At 42.0% G+C, this 21,051-nt stretch overlaps 1 protein-coding gene across 4 annotated transcripts in view; it reads left to right on the plus strand.

Annotated features, from left to right (window-relative positions):
• LOC309498471 (uncharacterized protein) overlaps window positions 1-21,051 on the plus strand; it is a 180,273-nt gene that overhangs the window by 86,905 nt on the left and 72,317 nt on the right. For 2 of the 4 annotated variants that reach the window (XM_082169236.1, XM_082169235.1), the window contains exons 3-4: window positions 8,225-10,274; window positions 11,192-11,916. The exons of 1 other annotated variant lie outside the window; for it this stretch is intronic. In XM_082169236.1, the coding sequence (XP_082025362.1) occupies window positions 8,225-10,274; window positions 11,192-11,225 (2,084 nt within the window). In that variant the 3' untranslated portion in view covers window positions 11,226-11,916. Of the gene's footprint in view, window positions 1-8,224; window positions 10,275-11,191; window positions 11,917-21,051 lie in introns of those variants that run through there. One more of the 4 variants, XM_082169237.1, reaches the window with a different exon arrangement.

Below are 21,051 nucleotides of genomic sequence, written 5' to 3' on the forward strand. Positions count from 1 at the left end.
CTTTCCAGCCATGTCCTCTTGTGCCGGAATGGTGGTGGAGGGTGCAGCTTTTTCAGCATTATAATCTAAGACTGAGGGTGATTCACATTCACAGGAAAGTCCCATTCGATGGCAAAAACAGGACAGTTCTCTGTAGAAGATCTTGCCAGGGGTGTTTGTTGTCACTTGATGAATACCCAAAGTGCCTCTGACTACTGGCAAAGCACCTGGCACAGCCTCATCCACCCTGGCGATGTCAGCCTCTGACACCCAATGGAATTTCACACTCGAATTTGCTTTTGTCAGAAAGGAAAACAACTCTTCAGGGTGTTGGATATCACCTCCTTGAAGCACAAATGCATCGGCAATCCTTTTCATTGAGCCACCAACACCATCTGGCGCGCCTTTTCCATGTGCCTTCTCTGAAAAGTTCCATGTTATCTCCTTAATGCCACGAAGAAAAGGCAAGGTGCACATCAAGTAGAAATTTTTCCTATTCCTATATTGCGTTAGTGGGCCATCACTCATGAAGTGCACAGTATTAATTCTTGGACTGAACTGAACTTCATCTAACACAGGCTTCAGATGTGCCCATACTGCCCGCTCGTCATGTCTTAAAGAGTCAGAGATTGTGGCATAAGCTTGTGACCCTTCTGCCGTATAAACCATGCATGTGTGGACAGTGGCCTGTTTTCGACTCCCCCCCCAATGATAGTGCTGGACCTCAACATTCAATTTACAAGCGTAGTTCTCAGAAAAGTCCATGTGGACTACAGCCTCATGGTCTTGGAGACTGTTCTTTAGGGCCCTGCATTGTTCCACCTGATGTATCCATGTGTACTGATGCTTGGCCAATCCATCGAGTTTTTCATTGAAACTCTTCATGAGATCCTCCCACGTCCCAGTCAGAGTTTTCTTCACAAAATGTGAATAGGTTTTACCTTCAGTGCAGACCTTCTCCCTCTGCCATTGACTCCATGACACCTGGCGGGTTTTGTCTGGTAGGAGTAGCTCCACATCGTTATAGCAGCACTTTGCACACAGCCTAAACATACACGCCCTACTTTTCAAATCGCACACAATGTGCGCGAGTGCTTCAGAAGTACTTCTACTGCCTACAAGGCCACTCTGGTGTAGTTTCTCGAGTAGAAGGCTTACATTCTCATGGTCTAGGCAGGCACAGGTGTTTCGGTCATTAGCCTTTGGCTCAGTTACATAAAATGGACGGAGGCGGACAAACTGCCGGTATGACACTGCCCGTCCCTCTCCTGCATCTGCATTGTAGTCTTTATGAAGCTCTTTTAAAGACTTTGTCAACACCCGACGCTGTTCTTTGACCCTATCCTTTGATACTGTGTCCTTTTTTCCAGCTAGGAGACGGCTGTTCTCATCTCTAGTGAGGAACTCCACCACACTCTGTCTTCTTGCTGGCCCCTTCCTGAAAACCTTTGTTGACATGTTTTTTCTTGCTTTTCTGTATTTTGCTGTCATCACCCTGTTGGCTTTCTTGCGAAATCTATCTGCTCTTCTCTTTTCTCTCACAACATTATTTTTTAGCTGTTCTATCTCCCTCCTCAGTTTCTTTATACGTACCCCTGTTCGACTGCTGGAGGTTGTTATCTTTAGGGGTTTATGAGGGGTTGAACAGTATGGCCCAGGTGGTGAGGAGTGTTGAGACGGCCCAGGTGGTGAGGAGTGTTGAGACGGCCCAGGTGGTGAGGAGTGTTGAGATGGCCCAGGATGGTCATGGTGTTCGTCCACAAAAGAGTCCTCAGACACTGGTGTCAGATTCATCAATGCCTCCACCTGCCTCTTTTTCTCTCTGCATCGTCTCTGGTTGAGCCTCCACTGTTCCGTCCTCTTTGCATGTGCAGCTACTGTCAACTCTTTGACGGCACGATAATAATCACCCTGTTCAGCTTGTTTCCTCTGCCGTTGCCTGCGTGTAAACGTACATTTATTGATATTTATTCATAAATATACATACAAATACACAAACATACATTTATATATATATGTATATTTACACACACACACACACACACACACACGTGAATAATATATCTAAATATATGAAGCCACTTTCCAGAAACATTGTGATGCTGACTTCAACTCAGGCCTATAGATAAGATACTGCCTATACTGACAAAACTGGCACATCCTGACATTACATTCTGGTTTATTGGAAATGGATAATATAATTAAACTTCTTATTCTATTTGGAAAATATCATATACATAAAGCAAAATGTATATCGACTGTACCAAATATTAGACTATTTTCCACTGATCTGAAGATTTTTTATGACTCTCTAACTTCAATACAAAACAATCGAAAAGCTCTAAAGACATCTAAACTGTTGAAAAGGATACTTAATGTATTAGAAACATGATTGATATGTGATATAGGATGCATAATGTTGATCTTTTTGTTTTACGGATTCAAATGTCTCTGTATTCCCTTTTTTTGATATTTAAAAAAAAAAAAAAAAAAAAAATTATATAAAAAAAAATTTATATAAAAAAAAAACATCCTGACATTACTGACATCATATACTCTCACAGTTATACCTTTCCCTCCTCTTGGCTAGGTTCTCCTCTCTAGCTGCAGGATCTGCCCTTAGCTTTGCACGGAAACGTGCACCCCTCTCCTTACTAGAAAGAGGCATCTGTAATAATGTGAAAAAATGCTTGAAATAGGCAGAAATATATTATATATGTTAATATTAATACATAGTAGTTGTACAAACTATATATGTGACCCTGGATCACAAAACCAGTCTTAAGTAGCACGGGTATATTTGTGGCAATAGCCAACAAAACATTGTATGGGTAAAAATGATCAATTTTTCTTTTATGCCAAAAATCATCAGGATATTAAGTAAAGATCATGATCCATGAAGATATTTAGTAAATTTCCCACCTTAAATATATAAAAAATATATTTTTGTGAGTGGATGCAGCACAATCGCCTATAGAAATGGACAACTTTAAAGGCGATTTTCTCAATATTTCGATTTTTCTGCACCCTCAGTTTCCAGATTTTCAAATAGTTGTATCTTGGCCAAATATTGTCATATCCTAACAAACCTAATATCAATGGGAATATTATGTATTCAGCTTTCAGATGATGTATAAATCTCAATTTAAAAAAAAATACACATAAGACTGATTTTGTGGTCCAGGGTCACATATGTGATAAAACAATTAAGAAATAACTAAATAATTCAGTTAAATGCTCTGTGTCATATGGTATAGCAACATGTCATACAGTAAAATCGTTTGTCTGTATGACATTTTTTGTTTGTCCTTATGACAGTTTTATGCTTTGTCATGCTTTGTCATTTATAACAGGCAGTTGCTTGGCCACCGCCTTCCACCTTTACTCTTGGCCTTGACTTTTAAACTTTACATTTCACCTGTAAATCAATATTTTTTCAAATTTTAAATGTATTAAACCCTTTTTTGACGTTTGACCATATGACACCCAAATCTGTGACACATGGTAACACACTTGGAAAAGGTGAAATTACCTGAAATTTAGGAGCAAAATCTTAAACTTACTTTCAACTTGGCTGGTCTTCAGGGGTCCTCTGAGTGATGTCATCACATGTCACATGACTTAAGTCATTAATATTCAGTTCCAAAATGGCTTCCAAACTTTGTTTTACCGTATGACATAGGGAAAATGTGTCTTTGAGGAACAATTTGTTTTAGATACTAATGACATTTCTTAAAGGTCTATCTTACTGATACTTTAATATGCTTATCTTAAGACTTGAAAAAATATGCCAAATGAAAATTTTTATCATTAAAAAAAAAAAAAAAAATTTTAAATGCAATTGTCTTAAATAACTTCAAGTGAATTCCGTTTGACCGTATGACATTTGACCACATTAATAGTCTAAAATTTACCTATTTTTGAAATTTTCACACAATTATGAACAGTGAGGAGGACAAATGATGTGAGATTAAAGCATATATATAATTTGAAACCTATTTTATATAAATATATAATATTTATTGCTCCTGGAAGTGCAAATCAGTGCGGCACGTCACTGACCCATATATATAGAGACAGAGATATATTTATATTTATGTTTAATATTGCAAACATAACAGACGAGAATCTAGCTAGACATCTGATTTAATTATGTCACACTACAGGACGGGCTGTCACACCACAGGACTTTTTCACCTTTGCAGCCATTTTGAGTAATTGCTATACAAGACTGACCTTGGGCATTACAGTAACTGAATAAGTTCATTGTTTTAAACCTGAATATGATTCTTTTTTTAAAATATTTAAAAAAAATTCTCGAACTAGATCAGTCTAGATCAGTCACACCACAGGACTATCAAAAATGGACACGTTCATGGTCTGACAGAAATGATAAAATATATCAAATTAATAAGAGATTAACACTCACATTTTAACCTCCTTAGCACATCCAAACATCTGGGGGACTTCCTGGTAGGGGGCTTGACTAAAGGACCCCTATGGCTGTCCATGTAACTGCCAGTACAAAAATCTAATATCCTATGTCACACTGCAGGACAGCATTTGTGTTTCAAAACTAAATGTACTGTAAATATTATTTTAGTACTTTTTATTATTTTGAAAACTTAAGTTAAGTAAGTAAATGCATACAAAAAAATGCCAAGGCATTTATTAGCTGCTCCAAGCATACCTGCTTTATTTTACTAATATTTACATTTGATGAGTCATCAATGTTACAGTCACACCGCAGGACATTTTGCTATTCACCTTGAAATATGAACAACACCAAATAAATTTTACGTCCCAAAATCATAATATTTAAATAAAATGATGTTCTATGCCCCACTGGCATGTGTTGTTTTAATAGAGAAATGCAGTTCAATAAACATTTACACTTGATTACAGAAAAAACATGCGTCACGTCATCTGCCCGTGAGCGGGACTCCAAGTCCGTCAGCCAGGCTTGTAGTTTGTCTTAGAGCGCCAAAGTGTGGGAAAGCAACTCACTGTTTTCTGCACCCCGCTCCTACATGTAAGCCACTCTCTGCTCCGTCTCCTCGACTCTGTCGGTAATTTCTTTTAAATCAGTAACGATAGCGCTTAGCTTCTGGCTAAAGTCTTCCCTGAAGTCCACCAGTTTCTTCTTTAGTGGACCAATTGTTTCTGTAAATTCTTTTTTCAAGTCCAAACAAACCGCCTTTATCTCGGCAATAATGTTAGCTTGGATAGCTTCCATAGCCTCGTGGTCAGCTTGCTTGCTAGCACCGTCGCCAGTATCTCCACTTCCAATCAGATTTCTCGTCTACGGCAGGGGTGCCCAATCCTGCTCCTGGCGATCGACTGTCCTGCACAGTTCATCTCCAACCCTAATCAAACACACCTGCCTTTAATTTTCAAGTGATCCTGACGTGCTCTGAAGACCTTAACCCTCTGAGGTCGGAAAACGCGCCCCCGCGTTTTGCTGGATTTTCTTCACATTGTAGTACAATAAACTTAAATTACTCCGTCATTTATGGTTATACAGAAAAAAGAAATATAAAAAAAGAATCTGTGATATTTCTACTTTTGTATGTGTCCACTTACAATCAAATCAAAACATTGTGCTTTTGTAAAATAAAGAAAATAAACAGGGTGTGCGTTCTGCCTCTCCGTCGCGGTGAACTTTTTTTTCTTGAGCACGTCTATAAACTGAAACAAAACTCAGCGAATCCTTCTCACACATTTATGAGCCATACACCTTTATACACATTTAAGTGTGTACTTTTAAATGATCGGATTCAAACTGAAAACAAATATTCTCTGTTTAAGTAATTTGTATAAAACCAACAGGATGTCCAGTATCTCAAACGCTTGCTAATTACTTTTAATTTGGCCACGCCCACTCGCGCAAAAGAGATTCACATGCAAATCTCCACATGGGACGCGAACGCCCTCGTTACCTCAATCACAAAACACCAAAACACTTCACAAGTCTCTGCTTTTCGTCGAGTTTGGAAGACACGTCTGAGCTTACATTGGATTTAACTCAGAAGAAGAAGAACGCGATTTGAAGACAAGAAAGATGTAAGGTAAGAAATTCTTACTTATTAGTTTATGGTATTGTTGCATAAACTTCACATTGCAGTTGAACTGTTGCTAGATATATGGTGAATATTATACTATTTAGACCCGTGTTTACTGTTAAATACTGTTTGTGGATATCTGCTCAAGCATAGATATGTATAACCATAATGTATCATATTTTGGAGCGCGCTGTGGGTTTGAGTATCATATTTTGGAGCGCGCTGTGGGTTTGAATGTATCATATTTTGGAGCGCGATTGCGTTTGAAAGGAAAAATGCACCAAACATTAGGCTTTATGTTTTTACTATTATCTCATTTCATATCATCATAACGAATGGAAACATTTGAAGTAACATAAGATAATCAATATATTTTTCTCTAGCATTGTTACTGAAATCTTTTGGAAGATTTATAGGCTGCTTTGTAAAATAAAATTATTTTATGCAGTACTGCACATAGCTTATGCCTACAAGGCACAACAAATATGGTGTTCTTTATATTATATATTGTTGGAAACATTTGTGTGTGTGTGTGTGTGTGTATTCTGTGAATTTTAAAAAGCAATTTTAACCAGAAAAATCTAAAATGTATTCCCAAAATCGTGCAGGCCTAGTTTCTCTTGATACCAGTATGTTCACTTTTTTCTTTTCTTTCAGGGACCAGATGCAACTGAGTCCTGCTGACTTCAACATTCACATGAGTCTCTGTACATGAACATGGTAAAGTGAAAATCAAACACCTTGGAAATGGTATGTACAATGTTTTTAGGAATGGCACAAAGGTCTCTGTCTTTGGATCATTGTTTTCAATGTGCTCTTTTGTCATTTGTATTTTTGGATTATGTTGTGTTGTAAATAAATCCAAACAATCTAAAAGCCATTCTTTTTTAAATCTCCTCATTCTTTGTGCAAGGTTGCTCTGAATGACAGGGCCTGATCGCTCCTAATAGGGCAGTTAGGGGAGTGTCTTTGTCTTTCTCAGGTGTTGAAGGCTTACATATTCATGAGATGATCACGCCTCTTCGAATATGGCTTTGTCACACAAAACACGTCTTAGAAATTTTAAATCAATATATTGTCTTATCTGAATGAGCAGTCAGGGTGATTTTCACATAGTTTTGGAGCAAATATTCTAGGCTACGTCATACAATTTTCAAAAGTCTTGTGAAGAAATAATCAGTATGGGTTTCATGGCCTTATTTCAGTGACAATTTTTTTTTGTATTTTCACAAACCACGCATAAATGTCATTATCTCAAAACTACAAACTTTTACATACATGCTGCTGATATATTATTGTAGCAGAGTTTGTGCTGAATACAGTGTAATTAGACTTTAGCCATGAAAATGTCACTAGTAACAGAAAAAAACACAAATGTCAGAGCATGTCAGAACACCTCCAGGCCCAGAAAACAGCTCAGACCTCAGAGGGTTAATTGGTTGCTTCAGGCGTGTTTGATTAGGGTTGGAGATGAACTGTGCAGGACAGTCGATCGCCAGGAGCAGGATTGGGCACCCCTGGTCTACGGGTTTTGTTGCGATGTTCCTTTTGTCATTCTCTTGTTTCCCCCTTTTATTCTATAAATGACAACTTTTCCTATCTGGATAACCAGTATTTATTTCGGGGGAGTAAGACCGTCTGGGAGCCTCTAACTTATGTTGCTGACCGCGTCCACGCCACACCGGAAGTCCTTTCATAACATTTCTAACAACTTTTTTTCATTCATTTTACATACAGTACAAACCATTGTTTATTTCAGAATAGATTATTTTGTATGTAGCCTATTAAATCTCCTGCTGTTTATTATGTCATCTGTTATAATAAACAACAGTTAAGCTGAAAAAGAAAAACAGTTCTTGAATTGAAAACATTATGGCACTGTTTTTGATGTTTAATGTGTTTATTACATTAGATAAGTGTGTCATTAATCAAATATTTTAATAGTTCTCTTGACAGAAACATGGGATTTGTACCTATAATGTTTTAAAAGTAATAATTGAAAGATTTATGTTCCTCATTCATGGAGATTTTCAGGGACATGCATAATTCATTTATAAAAACTCATCAAAATGATGGGAATTTTTTAGGGCTCACTTTATGTCCTTTAACTTTATAATCATATTTCTCTCTTTGAATTTTGATGTACTGAAAACGCAATTAAGCTTTTTGTTCTTTCATTTCAGACCTGATGGAAGTGAAGGAGGAGAGTGAAGAACTGAGTGAAGTGAAGGAGAGTGAAGAACTGAGTGAAGTGAAGGAGGAGAGTGGAGAACTGAGTGAAGTGAAGGAGGAGAGTGGAGAACGAAGTGAAGTGGAGGAGAAACATTATATGAGGAAACCTGGAGAAAAAGAATCTGAGATGCCTGGAGAAAAACCTTTGAGTCGTTCAAAGACTAAAAGCACATTTTTAAAGAAAAGAAGAGCAAAGAAATCTACAACCTGCACTCAGTGTGGAAAGAGTTTCGCAACCACGCGTAATCTTGAGATTCACATGAGGATCCACACCGGAGAGAAGCCGTTCCCATGTGATCAATGTGGGAAGAGTTTCACATACAAACTAAGTCTTAAGATTCACATGAGGATCCACACTGGAGAGAAGCCGTTCACATGTGATCAATGTGGGAAGAGTTTCACATGCAAACAAAGTCTTGAGATTCACATGAGGATCCACACTGGAGAGAAGCCATTCTCATGTAATCAGTGTGGAAAGAGTTTCACAGCCAAACGTAAACTTGAGATTCACATGAGGATCCACACCGGTAAGAAGCTGTTCCCATGTGATCAATGTGGAAAGAGTTTCACATACAAACAAAGTCTTGAGATTCACATGAGAGTTCACACTGGAGAGAAGCTGTTCACATGTGATCAATGTGGAAAGAGTTTCACAGCCAAACATAATTTTGAGATTCATGTTAGAGTTCACACTGGAGAGAAGCCGTTCCCATGTGATCAATGTGGAAAGAGTTTCACATCCAAACAAAGTCGGGAGATTCACATGAGAGTTCACACTGGAGAGAAGCCATTCACATGTGATCAATGTGGAAAGAGTTTCACAGCCAAACATAATTTTGAGATTCATGTTAGAGTTCACACTGGAGAGAAGCCGTTCCCATGTGATCAATGTGAAAAGAGTTTCAGATCCAAACAAAGTCGGGAGATTCATATGAGAGTTCACACTGGAGTAAAGCCATTTACATGTGGTCAGTGTGGGAAGAGTTTCCGATACGTACAAAGTCTTGAGGTTCACATGAGACGACACATGAAGATCCACACTGGAGAAAAGCTGTTCATATGTGATCAATGCGGGAAAACATTTTTTAGTGCATCAAACCTGAAGAACCACCTGACAGTTCATACGAAGGAGAAGCCTCATTCATGTTCTGTGTGTGGAAAGAGTTTTTCACTGCTGAAATCTTTACATAGACATCAGAAAACTCATACTGGTGTGAGAGAGTCCATGTGCTTTGAGTGTGAGAAGACTTTTACTACAGCTGAACATTTAAGACGGCACCAGAGCATTCACACTGGAGAAAAACCTTACAAGTGTTTACAGTGTGACACGAGATTCAGTCAGTCAAACCATCTGAAAACACATGAGATGATCCACACTGGAGAAAAACCTTACAAGTGTTTACAGTGTGACAAGAGCTTCAGTCAGTCAAACCATCTGAAAACACATGAGAGGATCCACACTGGAGAAAAACCTTACAAGTGTTCACACTGTGACAAGAGATTCAATCGGTCATCAACTCTGAAAACACATGAGAGGATCCACACTGGAGAGAAGCCGTATACATGTGATCAGTGTGGCAAAACATTTCTTTGGGCATTAAGCCTAAAGACACACCTGACATCTCATACGAAGGAGAAGCCACATTCATGTACTGTGTGTGGAAAGAGTTTTTCAGTGCTGAAATCTTTACAAAGTCATCAGAAAATACACACTGGTGTGAGAGAGTACATGTGCTTTGAGTGTGAGAAGACTTTTATTACAGCACAATGTTTAAAACAGCACCAGAGGATCCACACTGGAGAAAAACCTTACAAGTGTTCACACTGTGACAAGAGATTCAATTGGTCAGCTAATCTGAAAAGACATGAGAGGATCCACACTGGAGAGAAGCTGCACACGTGTGATCAGTGTGGAAAGAGTTTCTATATTAAAAGTCAGCTGAAGATACACATGAAGATCCATGCAGTGGAGAAACCACATCACCGCAGTTTGAGATCACGGTGAGTAGTTCATCTTTATGCCCAGAGAAACAAAATCTCTTCTGTGTAAGTTAAGCCCCTTTCACACAGAGATTCCGGAAAATACGCAGATAAAGTGACCCGGGATTTGATCCGGGTTCATTTGATTTTGGTTCATTCACACTGCCAGTGATTTTCCGGAATCAGTCAGTGCTTTCACACACTTCCTGTAAAGACACATGGCATCGATGTGACATGTAATGTCTCAGCAGCGTCTTAAGTTTGATTATGAGCTGCGATTTCTCTCTTGAGAAACTACGCTTGTGCAATTTTTTTCTCTGTTTCGATCATAAACTTGCGCATTACGATTACGTGATCGATTCTGGCCTCAGCGTCATCATTACGACACGGCATTGATTACGGCTTTTGCTCACACAGTGCGCGTTCCGGAACTGAACACGACAATGTTACTAGGTCCCCAACTCGGCATCGATCCCGGAATCAATCCCGGGTCGTGTTCTGGCAGTTTCCCAGCAATTTCTCTTTCTGACATTACCGATTATGGTGAAGATAAAACGTCAAACAGTATTTTCATGTTTTCTAACAGCAGTTCATGTTTTTGTATTTGCTCTGGTGCAATACAGAGATGAGAATACAGAGATGAGAATCTTCTAGATTCTTCCTCTGTTTGTTAGAAAGACGTTGGAAACTATGTGATTGCTTACAGTTTACATGTCAAGCATGCGCCATCTAGAGTTTCATGACCAAACTAGTGATTTATAACACAAATCATCTTCATGACATTAAAATAGATCATAATTGTGCACAGCAGTTGATGACCAGATATGATGGGATTAAAATGATTATTGAACTCATCAGTGATCTTGACTTAGAGCTTCACTTTTCATTTCACATTTGTCTCTCATCTGAAATCTCACTTGATTTAATGTTTCTTTTAGACCTGACGGACGTGAACAAGAAAGGAAGAACTAAAGGTAAAAATGTGCCTCAGTGTAAAAAACGCTTCACATGAAGACTGAAGATTCACATGAGAGTTCACACTGGGAAGAAGCGGCTCAGGCTTTCGCTCTAAAATCACATCTGCTTCTCATTCTGAAGACCATTTAACTGTGATCAGTGTGGTAAACAGTTTCATTGAGCTTCACTGATTCACACAAAGGAGAAGATTCATTCATAATTCTACTGCAGAAAAGACACGGCGGTGTGTGTTTCAGTGCAGGAAGTCCTTTTACTACAGAAGATGAGCTGAAAGACCACCAGAAAATTCACACTGGAAAATACAACACCACATCAAGAGATTCAGTCTGTGAGAAACACATGAAATGATTCACTGGAGATAAACACATCAGACTTTTATTGTTAATTGTTTCTATCACTCAGTTCTCTTTTATAAAGGAAAGCAGTATTTTTTTTTTTTTTATGAACACAGTAGTGTTCTTGTGCTCTCATGGTTCAGGAGCTGAAGAAGAAACCATAAAACTTTTGAGAGAGACATGAATCTTTCAATTGTAGTTAATGTTTGTATTTGCTTCCAAAAATGATTGATTTAAACTCATTACTCATTTTATCACCAACTCATTGTTATTGTACATTTTTATCAATATAGATTTTAAATGCCTAATAAATTATATTTCACCACACACATGACTGACACTGAATGAGATTGCTGTCTGTCTACATTATTAATAGTTTCACCCTTGAAATGCAGCAGACATGTTCACAAGTCCCTAAATGCCAAGTCCAAGTCAGGTCTCAAGCCTTACTGTATATCTATTTAAAACAATAGTTCTTTTGACAAGTTATTTTAATTAACAGTCTTGTAAACAGCCTGAGGGCCCTCAGAGCGGGGTGGAAGATGGGCCCACAAGGACGGATCAAAAGGTAACAAAAGGATAGAATAACGTGTAGCGACAATGCCTCTAGTTTAGGGAATTTATTAGCTCAAATGAGAGATAATATTCATAAGATATGAATATGCATATGCCGTTTACACAAATCGAATTATTCCAAAAAGGGAATAGGTCAGACCTCAACGTATATCAATAATTTCCACGATTACTCGTAGAATTTACTGATATAAGTAGATAGAATTATATTTTAATTAGGGGAATTTAGATAGAGGTTAATTCTCATTTATCATACAACCATCCAGTGTTTCCCACAGAATTAGATTCTATTTGTGGTGGTTTGGGGGGGGGGGGGGGTGATGATGATGATGATTAGTGCACAACAAAAGGGTTAAATATATCATATATTTTTATTGACAAGTACACATTTCCTTTGCCAACACTTAGTGTCAGATAACTTAAAGATATTACTATTGCTACATTGCTATGCCATTGCTACACTTTATGACTGCTCCAGAGACGACTTGTTGCTAATTTTGCTCATACACACACCCACCCACACAAACACCCACACACACAAACAAACACAGGCTCACACACACTCACACATTCAAAAAGACTCACACACACACAGATTCAAACACAGACACACACTCAAACACAGACTCAGACACACACAGGCTCACACACACACACACACACACACACACCAACCTGGACCTGGAGGTGGACACACACACACAGACTCAGACACACACACCAACCTGGACCTGGAGATAATAATAATAATGTCTAGTCTGATTAATAATAATAATGTTTAGTGAGTCTGGTTCGATTCTGATTCGGTTCGGGAATATAGATAAAAGCCCTCCCGCACTGACAATTGATTGGTTGGGTACTTGCGCTTCGTGAGGCGTACACGCACACTAGCACACACACGCAAGGTCTCTCGCTCCCTCTCTCGCTACGTATGCGCGCTCTTGCTCGCTCGCTCTAGATTCCGGGAGATTTTAAGTAATTTGCGGGCATTAGGGAGCCGCTATCAACATGCGGGAGACTCCCGGAACTTCCGGGAGAATTGGGATGTCTGCCGTTGCCATGATTTTTGGAATGACTGATCGCGAGAGGAAAAAATGACGTTAGTCGCATAACATTGGTTAATGTAAAGAAACGCCGTCATTTCGCAATAGTTTTTTATCGATATTTAGAAAAGAATCGCAAAAGTTTTGCGCGAATCTGTAATGGAAACGCGGCAGCGTTTAACATAGACTAACTTCTCAGAGTTATGTTGTGCAACAGTGTTCATTATACTAACCATTCAACTCCGGATTGATTCTGGAATCTTCGGCTTCGCTGGGGGAATAAGCATTAAGCACCGGCAACAATCCGTCCTCTAACTAACGCATGCTCATGTTTTGATTCAGATCGTGCTCGAAGAGGAGGGGCTAGTCGTGCCTCCGTTGTCAGTTTGTGAGAGAGAGAGGGAGGAGGGAGCAAGCTGCGCGCAGCTCTACAATAAAATACAATTTTACCCATATTAAAATAGTAAAAAAATCGGAATCAATCCGTGGCGGTCAGCGTTGGTATTGTGGCGGGCCGCCACAAATGAATGAATGTGTGGGAAACCCTGCCATCCGTCCGGCAGATCGGATGCACGATTTCTGAACAGAAACCTATTGTCTCCAACACGACAAATAATTTTCCTGTGGCCACAAAGGAATAATTATTTTCGTGTCTTAGACAACTTAGATTGTTGGATAGTAAAATAAAGGGTAGAGCTGGGTAGGAGATCACACTTTCTGGGATTCCAGTAATGAAACAATATGAGACAGATTCAATTCACAAAGATTATAGGATTTTAATCAAACAACTAAGATTACAGGTACTATTTCAATCACGCAAGAGTAAATATGCATAACAAACAAATAATATAAACGATCGCAAATAAAACATAAAATAAAACAAAATATATGAGAGGGAAAGAGAAAATGAGAGAGTTTAAAGGAGAGAGTTTAAAGGAGAGAGTTTAAGGTGTGTGTGTAAGATGGTAGCGTGAAAAGGTAGGTGTGTGTGGTTTTTAAAGCACGTGCGTATGTTTTCCTAGGAACGCGTGCGTGTATGTGTGTGCGTGTTGGTTTGAGAGCACGTGTGGGTGTAAGGGTGTGTGTGTGAGGATAAGTGTGTGCGTAAAGAATGAATGAGAGAGTTTAAAGAAAGGCACAGACAGTTTACAACATTCCTTCACACCGAGACCCCAACAGTTTCTAGTAATTATTAGACAACTTAAACAGCATTTCTTTCAGATTGCGAATTTAAGAATGGAAGGTTTTTACTTTACTTGTCCTCGCTTATTTAGGCCCTCGTTTCGTGCGTCTGTGGTGTGTAAAGGAGCCTGGAACACGTGGTCTGGTGCGTCGTCAAGGCGGAGCTCGTTGCGATGGTAACTCAGAGCGTTCAACTTAGCCGAAGATGATTTAGCCTTAAGTTGGTTTTCTTTGGTTTGTAAGAAATGATCAAACTGAGGTAAACTTTCAAGAAAAGAAAGACTTAGAATAGAAAACGAAAATAAAAGCAAACGAAGGTTCCTTGGAAGAAGGAAGGAGGCGGGTCTCTCTCTCTCTCTGGCGAACTGCTACCTGAATAGAGAGGACGCGCCGTGTTTTGAAGGGGCTAAGCCTCCGCCTCCTGGCGTACGTGAACCAATCGTCTGGAAGGACCATGGTGGCCACCTCCTTACGTTTTTCAACGGTACACGCCTTCTCTGACTGTGTACTGACGGAATAAACTCGTTCATGAACATTTATAAACCTAGTATTAATGAAAGAATGCATCTTCTGATATTTTGTGTTAAAGATTCAACACCGTTGGGTTCTTTGGAACAAAACAATACCGCGAATGATACTTTTGTGAGCCTATAACACTCAGATACATGATTTCTCGTGATTATACACACATCAAATGGGTTACATACAAATACAGTTTATATAGATAGTATTTTGGGTATGGAGACCACGGAACACTTCAAGAAATACATTTTAAACATTTAGAAAGATAACTTTGCACACATGTGGTCGGGTATGAGAGTGAGTCTCTGTGTGAGTGTGTGTGACCCAGGCTGAGAGTTCACAACCGCGCGCTGAACTTTTGTCCTCGAGCCGCGGGGTTGAGAGACTATGTGTGTGCGTTTTTAGAAATGATGTAATTAACATGGTTTGGACATTTGTTCGGATAAGAGTCTTGTTGTTCTGAAGTGTAAATCAGTGTCTAAGAGATCCCTAGGGGGTTCTCTCGAGATTGCTCTATTGGTCAGCGGATGTTCGCCAAACAGTAAACAGAGGGTCTTGTTGATTCAGCAGTAAGAGATCAGTGTTTTCAGATAGGCAGTCAATGAGTTACGCCGTTTGTTGGCGCCATTTGGTCTGCACGTCCTGCGCGGCGAAGATTTAAGACAATGGAGGTGTCTGTAAATGGGGATTCCAGTAAGTTGATTAGGTCCCAGACTAGAGAGGGGGTTTGATCACAGGGTAATCTCAGTAATTTAATCAATAGAGAGAGAGCTGGCAATCTGACCATCTTCTTTGCGCTACAAACGACAACAATAAAATCCTCCGGAAGTGTGCGTGTGGATGGGAGAAGGTGACGTCAATCAGGGGGCTGCATATCCATCAAGGGAAGATGAAGAGTACGAAGCAGGCAGACCAGCAACCTCGCGCAGGTCAGACGACAGGGTCCAGAAGCCGGGAGAGCAACCACAGTGCTGCAGGATCCACTGCTGCTGAGTCTCCTGAAGTGGCAGAAGGAAACCCCTAGATGGAGAAGGTACCCCGCGAACACGAGGACACCAGCCCACCAGAGGCACACCCGACAAAGCCGGTAACAAAGCAGCCAGGTAGGTGCGACAAGATCAAATGGCCAAAAAGTGAATGACCGGGTGGCATGGCAGAGTCTGGATGCTGACGTAAGCCAATTGTTGGAGCTGGCATTGAGAGGGAGCGTCGAGAGCAAACTGAACATCGTTGGGGACATCATCTTTGAGGCATGCAGAGAGGGGTTTGGTGAGGTCAGTAGGAAAGAGCCTATAGCCCCAGGGAAAGGAAGAAGAGAGAGAGAGAGAGATCGAACAGCCCAGGAAAGCAAGGCGCCAGCTCCGTCGGAACTGGAGAAAGGCTGCATCTCAGGAGAAGGAAGGCCTGAAGGAGCTGTGGGACGAGGTCAGACAAAGCCTCGCCAGGTTGAGGAGTGTGGAGAGAACTAGAAGGAGGAGGAAGAGAAGAGAGAAAGAGAGAACCAACTTTTTCAGAGATCCCTTCAAGTATGCCCTGCAGTTGTTGGGCAAGAAGAGAAGTGGCAAGTTGAACGTCAGTAAGGAGGAGCTGGAGCAATACATTTAGAACCAGTACAGTGACGACAAACGAACATCACAGCCTGGTTCTCCAGGGTATGTACCATGCCCAGTCCCCCCAACTTTACCGTTTGACAGTTCTCCACCTAAGCTGACCTAAGCTGAGTTCTCTCCTGACCTCGGAACCTGCAGACGCGCATCTTCAGACCTGCAATGTGCGCTGTTGAACACACGCTCTCTAACTGATAAAGCATCAGTGCTGAATGACATAATCACTGACACAAACCTGGACATTCCATGTCCCTAGAGCTAGATTCCGCGTCCAGGGATCGGGTTGTCTAGGCCCCCGCCTTTGACTGCCGCCCGATCCACTTAGCACCGGCCCCTTGCGGTCCCTCCTGCAGGTGGTGGGTCCACGGGAGGGTGGCCCCACGTCGCTCCTTCGGGCTGAGCCCGGCTGGACCCCATGGGGGGAGGCCCGACCACCAGGCACTCGCATACGAGTCCCAACCCCGGGCCTGGCTCCAGGGTGGGGCCCCGGCTGCGCCATGCCGGGCGACGTCACGGTCCTCGAATTTATGGTCGTCATAAGGGTTTTTGAACCGCTCTTAGTCTGACCCGTCACCTAGGACCTGTTTGCCTTGGGAGACCCTACCAGGGGCATATAGCCCCAGACAACATAGCTCCTAGGGTCGTTCGGGTACTCAAACCCCTCCACCACGGTAAGGTGGCAGTTCAAGGAGATGTCCTCCATTGAGGAAGCAGAGGCTGAGGGCTCGGAGGCGGACTCGTCCATCACCCAAGCTGAAGTCACCGAGGTAGTCAAGAAACTCCTCGGTGGCAAGGCACCGGGGGTGGATGAGATCCGCCCTGAGTACCTCAAGTCTCTAGATGTTGTGGGGCTGTCTTGGCTGACACGCCTCTGCAGCATCGCGTGGCGGTCGGGGACAGTACCTTTGGACTGGCAGACCGGGGTGGTGGTCCCTCTTTTTAAGAAGGGGGACCCGGAGGGTGTACTCCAACTATGGGGGGATCACACTTCTCAGCCTCCCCGGGAAAGTCTATGCCAGGGTACTGGAGAGGAGAATCCGGCCGATAGTAGAACCTCAGATTCAGGAGGAACAGTGCGGTTTTCATCCCGGTCGTGGAACACTGGACCAGCTCTATACCCTCTACAGGGTGCTGGAGGGTTCATGGGAGTTTGCCCAACCAATCCACATGTGCTTTGTGGATTTGGAGAAGGCATTTGACTGTGTCCCTCGCGGCATCTTGTGGAGGGTGCTCTGGGAGTATGGGGTCCGGGGCCCTTTGCTAAGGGCTATCCGGTCCCTGTACGACCGGAGCAGGAGCTTGGTTCGCATTGCCGGCAGTAAGTCAGACTTGTTCCCAGTGCATGTTGGACTCCGGCAGGGCTGCCCTTTGTCGCCGGTTCTGTTCATAATTTTTATGGACAGAATTTCTAGGCGCAGCCAGGGGCCGGAGGGGGTCGGGTTTGGGGACCACACAATTTCATCTCTGCTCTTTGCGGATGATGTTGTCGTGCTGGCCCCATCAGACCAGGACCTTCAGCGTGCACTGGGACACTTTGCAGCCGAGTGTGAAGCGGCTGGGATGGGAATCAGCACCTCCAAATCCGAGGCCATGGTCCTCAGTCGGAAAAGGGTGGCTTGCCCACTTCAGGTTGGTGGAGAGTTCCTGCCTCAAGTGGAGGAGTTCAAGTATCTTGGGGTCTTGTTCACGAGTGAGGGAAGGATGGAACGAGAGATTGACAGACGGATCGGTGCAGCTTCTGCAGTAATGCGGTCGCTGTACCGGTCTGTCGTGGTGAAGAAGGAGCTGAGCCGCAAGGCGAAGCTCTCGATTTACCGGTCAATCTACGTTCCTACTCTCACCTATGGTCATGAGCTTTGGGTCATGACCGAAAGGACAAGATCCCGGATACAGGCGGCCGAAATGAGCTTTCTCCGCAGGGTGGCTGGGCGATCCCTTAGAGATAGGGTGAGAAGCTCGGTCACTCGGGAGCAGCTCAGAGTAGAGCCGCTGTTCCTCCACATCGAGAGGGGCCAGCTGAGGTGGCTCGGGCATCTTTTCCGGGCATGTCCCACCGGGAGGAGACCCTGGGGAAGACCTAGGACACGCTGGAGGGACTATGTCTCCCGGCTGGCCTGGGAACGCCTCGGTGTCCCCCCGGAAGAGCTGGAGGAAGTGTCTAGGGAGAGGGAAGTCTGGGCATCCCTGCTTAGACTGCTGCCCCCGCAACCCGGCCCCGGATAAGCGGAAGAAGATGGATGGATGGATGGACAAACCTGGACATGCTACTTCTGACGGAAACCTGGCAGGTTCCTAATGACCTTTTCAACCTAAACCTTTTAACTCCACCTGGGTACATCTATTTCTCTCAACCGTCTTCATCGTAGAGGTGGAGGGCTGGCTGTAGTTTGCCGTGAGACCATTAAAATTTCTAAGATCAAGTTTCATGATGTTTCAGCATTTGAATACCTCACGCTGAAAATGACTGGCCAAACGCAACTGGCTGTAATCTTAATTTACCGACCTCCAAAATGTCCATCTGACTTTTTCTCTGAGATTAGTGCATTACTTACTCTTGTCTGTGGTAATTATTCATCTGTAATTCTGCTTGGTGATTTTAATATACATGAAAACACTGCACAATGCAATGAATTGATGTCTGTACTGGACTGTTTCAACCTAACTCAACATGTAACTTTTGCTACTCACTCCAGGGGTCATATACTGGATCTCTTATGTACATCTGGCTTAAATAATATCCTTGTAAATGGCTCTGACTTTGCTTTCTCAGATCATAAGCTCATAAGCTTCAGTTGTAGCTTTCCAATACCTATATCACCACTGAAGAAAATTCTGACTTATCGTAAAATTAACTCTGTGAATCCATCTTCCTTCTCTGCTTCAATAAGGGCTTCCACCTTGTCAGAATGTCTACTATCTAACTGTCCGTCAGAAATCTGCTTTATATACAATAACGCTTTGTCTCAAATACTTGAGAGCCATGCTCCTGTTAAAACAAGACTGGTTCCATCTACTCGTGCCTCACCCTGGTTCACTCCTGAACTATGAACAATAAAAACTGATGGTCACCGCCTAGAAAGACTATACAGGAAAACTGGACTTATCGTGCACTCTTTGGCTTTTAAAGAACACTTGCTTAAGTACCGTACAGCCCTTAACGATGCTAGATCCTCTTATTTCACCTCTACCATTAGGAATTCCAAGTGCAGGCCCAAATCACTCTTTGCAATGGTTAACTATCTCACAAATCCACCACAACATGTTATTTCGGACTCTGTAAGGCTTGTAAATAGCTTTTCTCAATTCTTCTCCGATAAATTGAAGTCAATCACTGCATCCATTATCAAAAACACTCCTCATATAAGTGACTCAAATGTTTTTAAAGTTCATTTAAAGTTCGCTGCTTCCACTCACTCAACAAACTATCTCTCTGCTTTCACTCTAACTACTCCTTCTGCCATAAGTGACCTAATTGTGACATCAAATTCCACATCCTGCCAGCTTGATCCTACACCTACTGTTTTGCTTAAGTTGTGTGTGCCCGAGGTTGCACCCTTCTTAACACACATGATAAACTGTAGTTTGGCATCTGGCATTGTTCCAGCAGAATTAAAAATGGCTGCGGTGACCCACATTCTTAAATAACAGGCCTAGACCACCTAAATATGGTCAATTACAGACCAATATCCAACTTAACATTTTTAAGCAAAGTCATTGAAAGGGTTGTTGCTTCACAATTGCGATCACATTTGGATGGTAATGGTCTTTTTGAACCTTTTCAGTCTGGTTTTCGCCCATCACATAGCACTGAAACTGCCCTTCTTCGGGTGGTTAACGACATTCTTTTGTCCATGGATTCAGGGCTGATAAGCATCTTGATGCTCCAGTGGCGGAGCCAGAGGGGGGTCCGGGGTGGCACTGGACACCCCTGACATGCGATTGGCCACCCCGGGTGCCACCCCAAAATTTTATTTGCTACTGGCATTTGCTGATGCTGATTTAAAAAAAAAAAAAAAAAAAACGTGCGCGCGCAGTTTTCAAACGGACGAGCAGAGGACGAGAGATGGTTGCAAGTTAACTTCACTCCTCAGTCCGTCTCGAAAGTTTCTGTGGTCTGCTGAATGTCAGCATGCTTTTAACTCGGTTAAAGATCTTTTGTGTAATGCACCTGTTTTAGCCGCTCCAGACTTTGATTCTGCTTTCAAACTCGATGTGGATGCGAGTTATGTGGGTGCTGGGGCTGTGCTAATTCAAGGAGATAAAGATGGTATTGACCATCCCGTCTGTTATTTCTCTCGCAAGTTCAACAAACACCAGTTAAACTATTCGACGATCGAGAAGGAGGCATTAGCGTTGCTGATGGCCCTTCAACATTTCGATGTGTATGTTGGATCGAGTATTAGCCCAGTTACAGTGTTTACCGATCACAATCCATTGGTTTTCTTGTCTCGCATGTATAATCAGAATCAACGTTTGATGCGCTGGTCTCTGATTATGCAGGGATACAACTTAATTATCAAACATAAGAAAGGCGTAGAAAACGTGATCGCGGATGCAC

Source organism: Leuciscus leuciscus, assembly GCF_965113295.1.
Source record: "Leuciscus leuciscus genome assembly, chromosome: 1".
Classification (NCBI taxonomy): domain Eukaryota; kingdom Metazoa; phylum Chordata; class Actinopteri; order Cypriniformes; family Leuciscidae; genus Leuciscus; species Leuciscus leuciscus.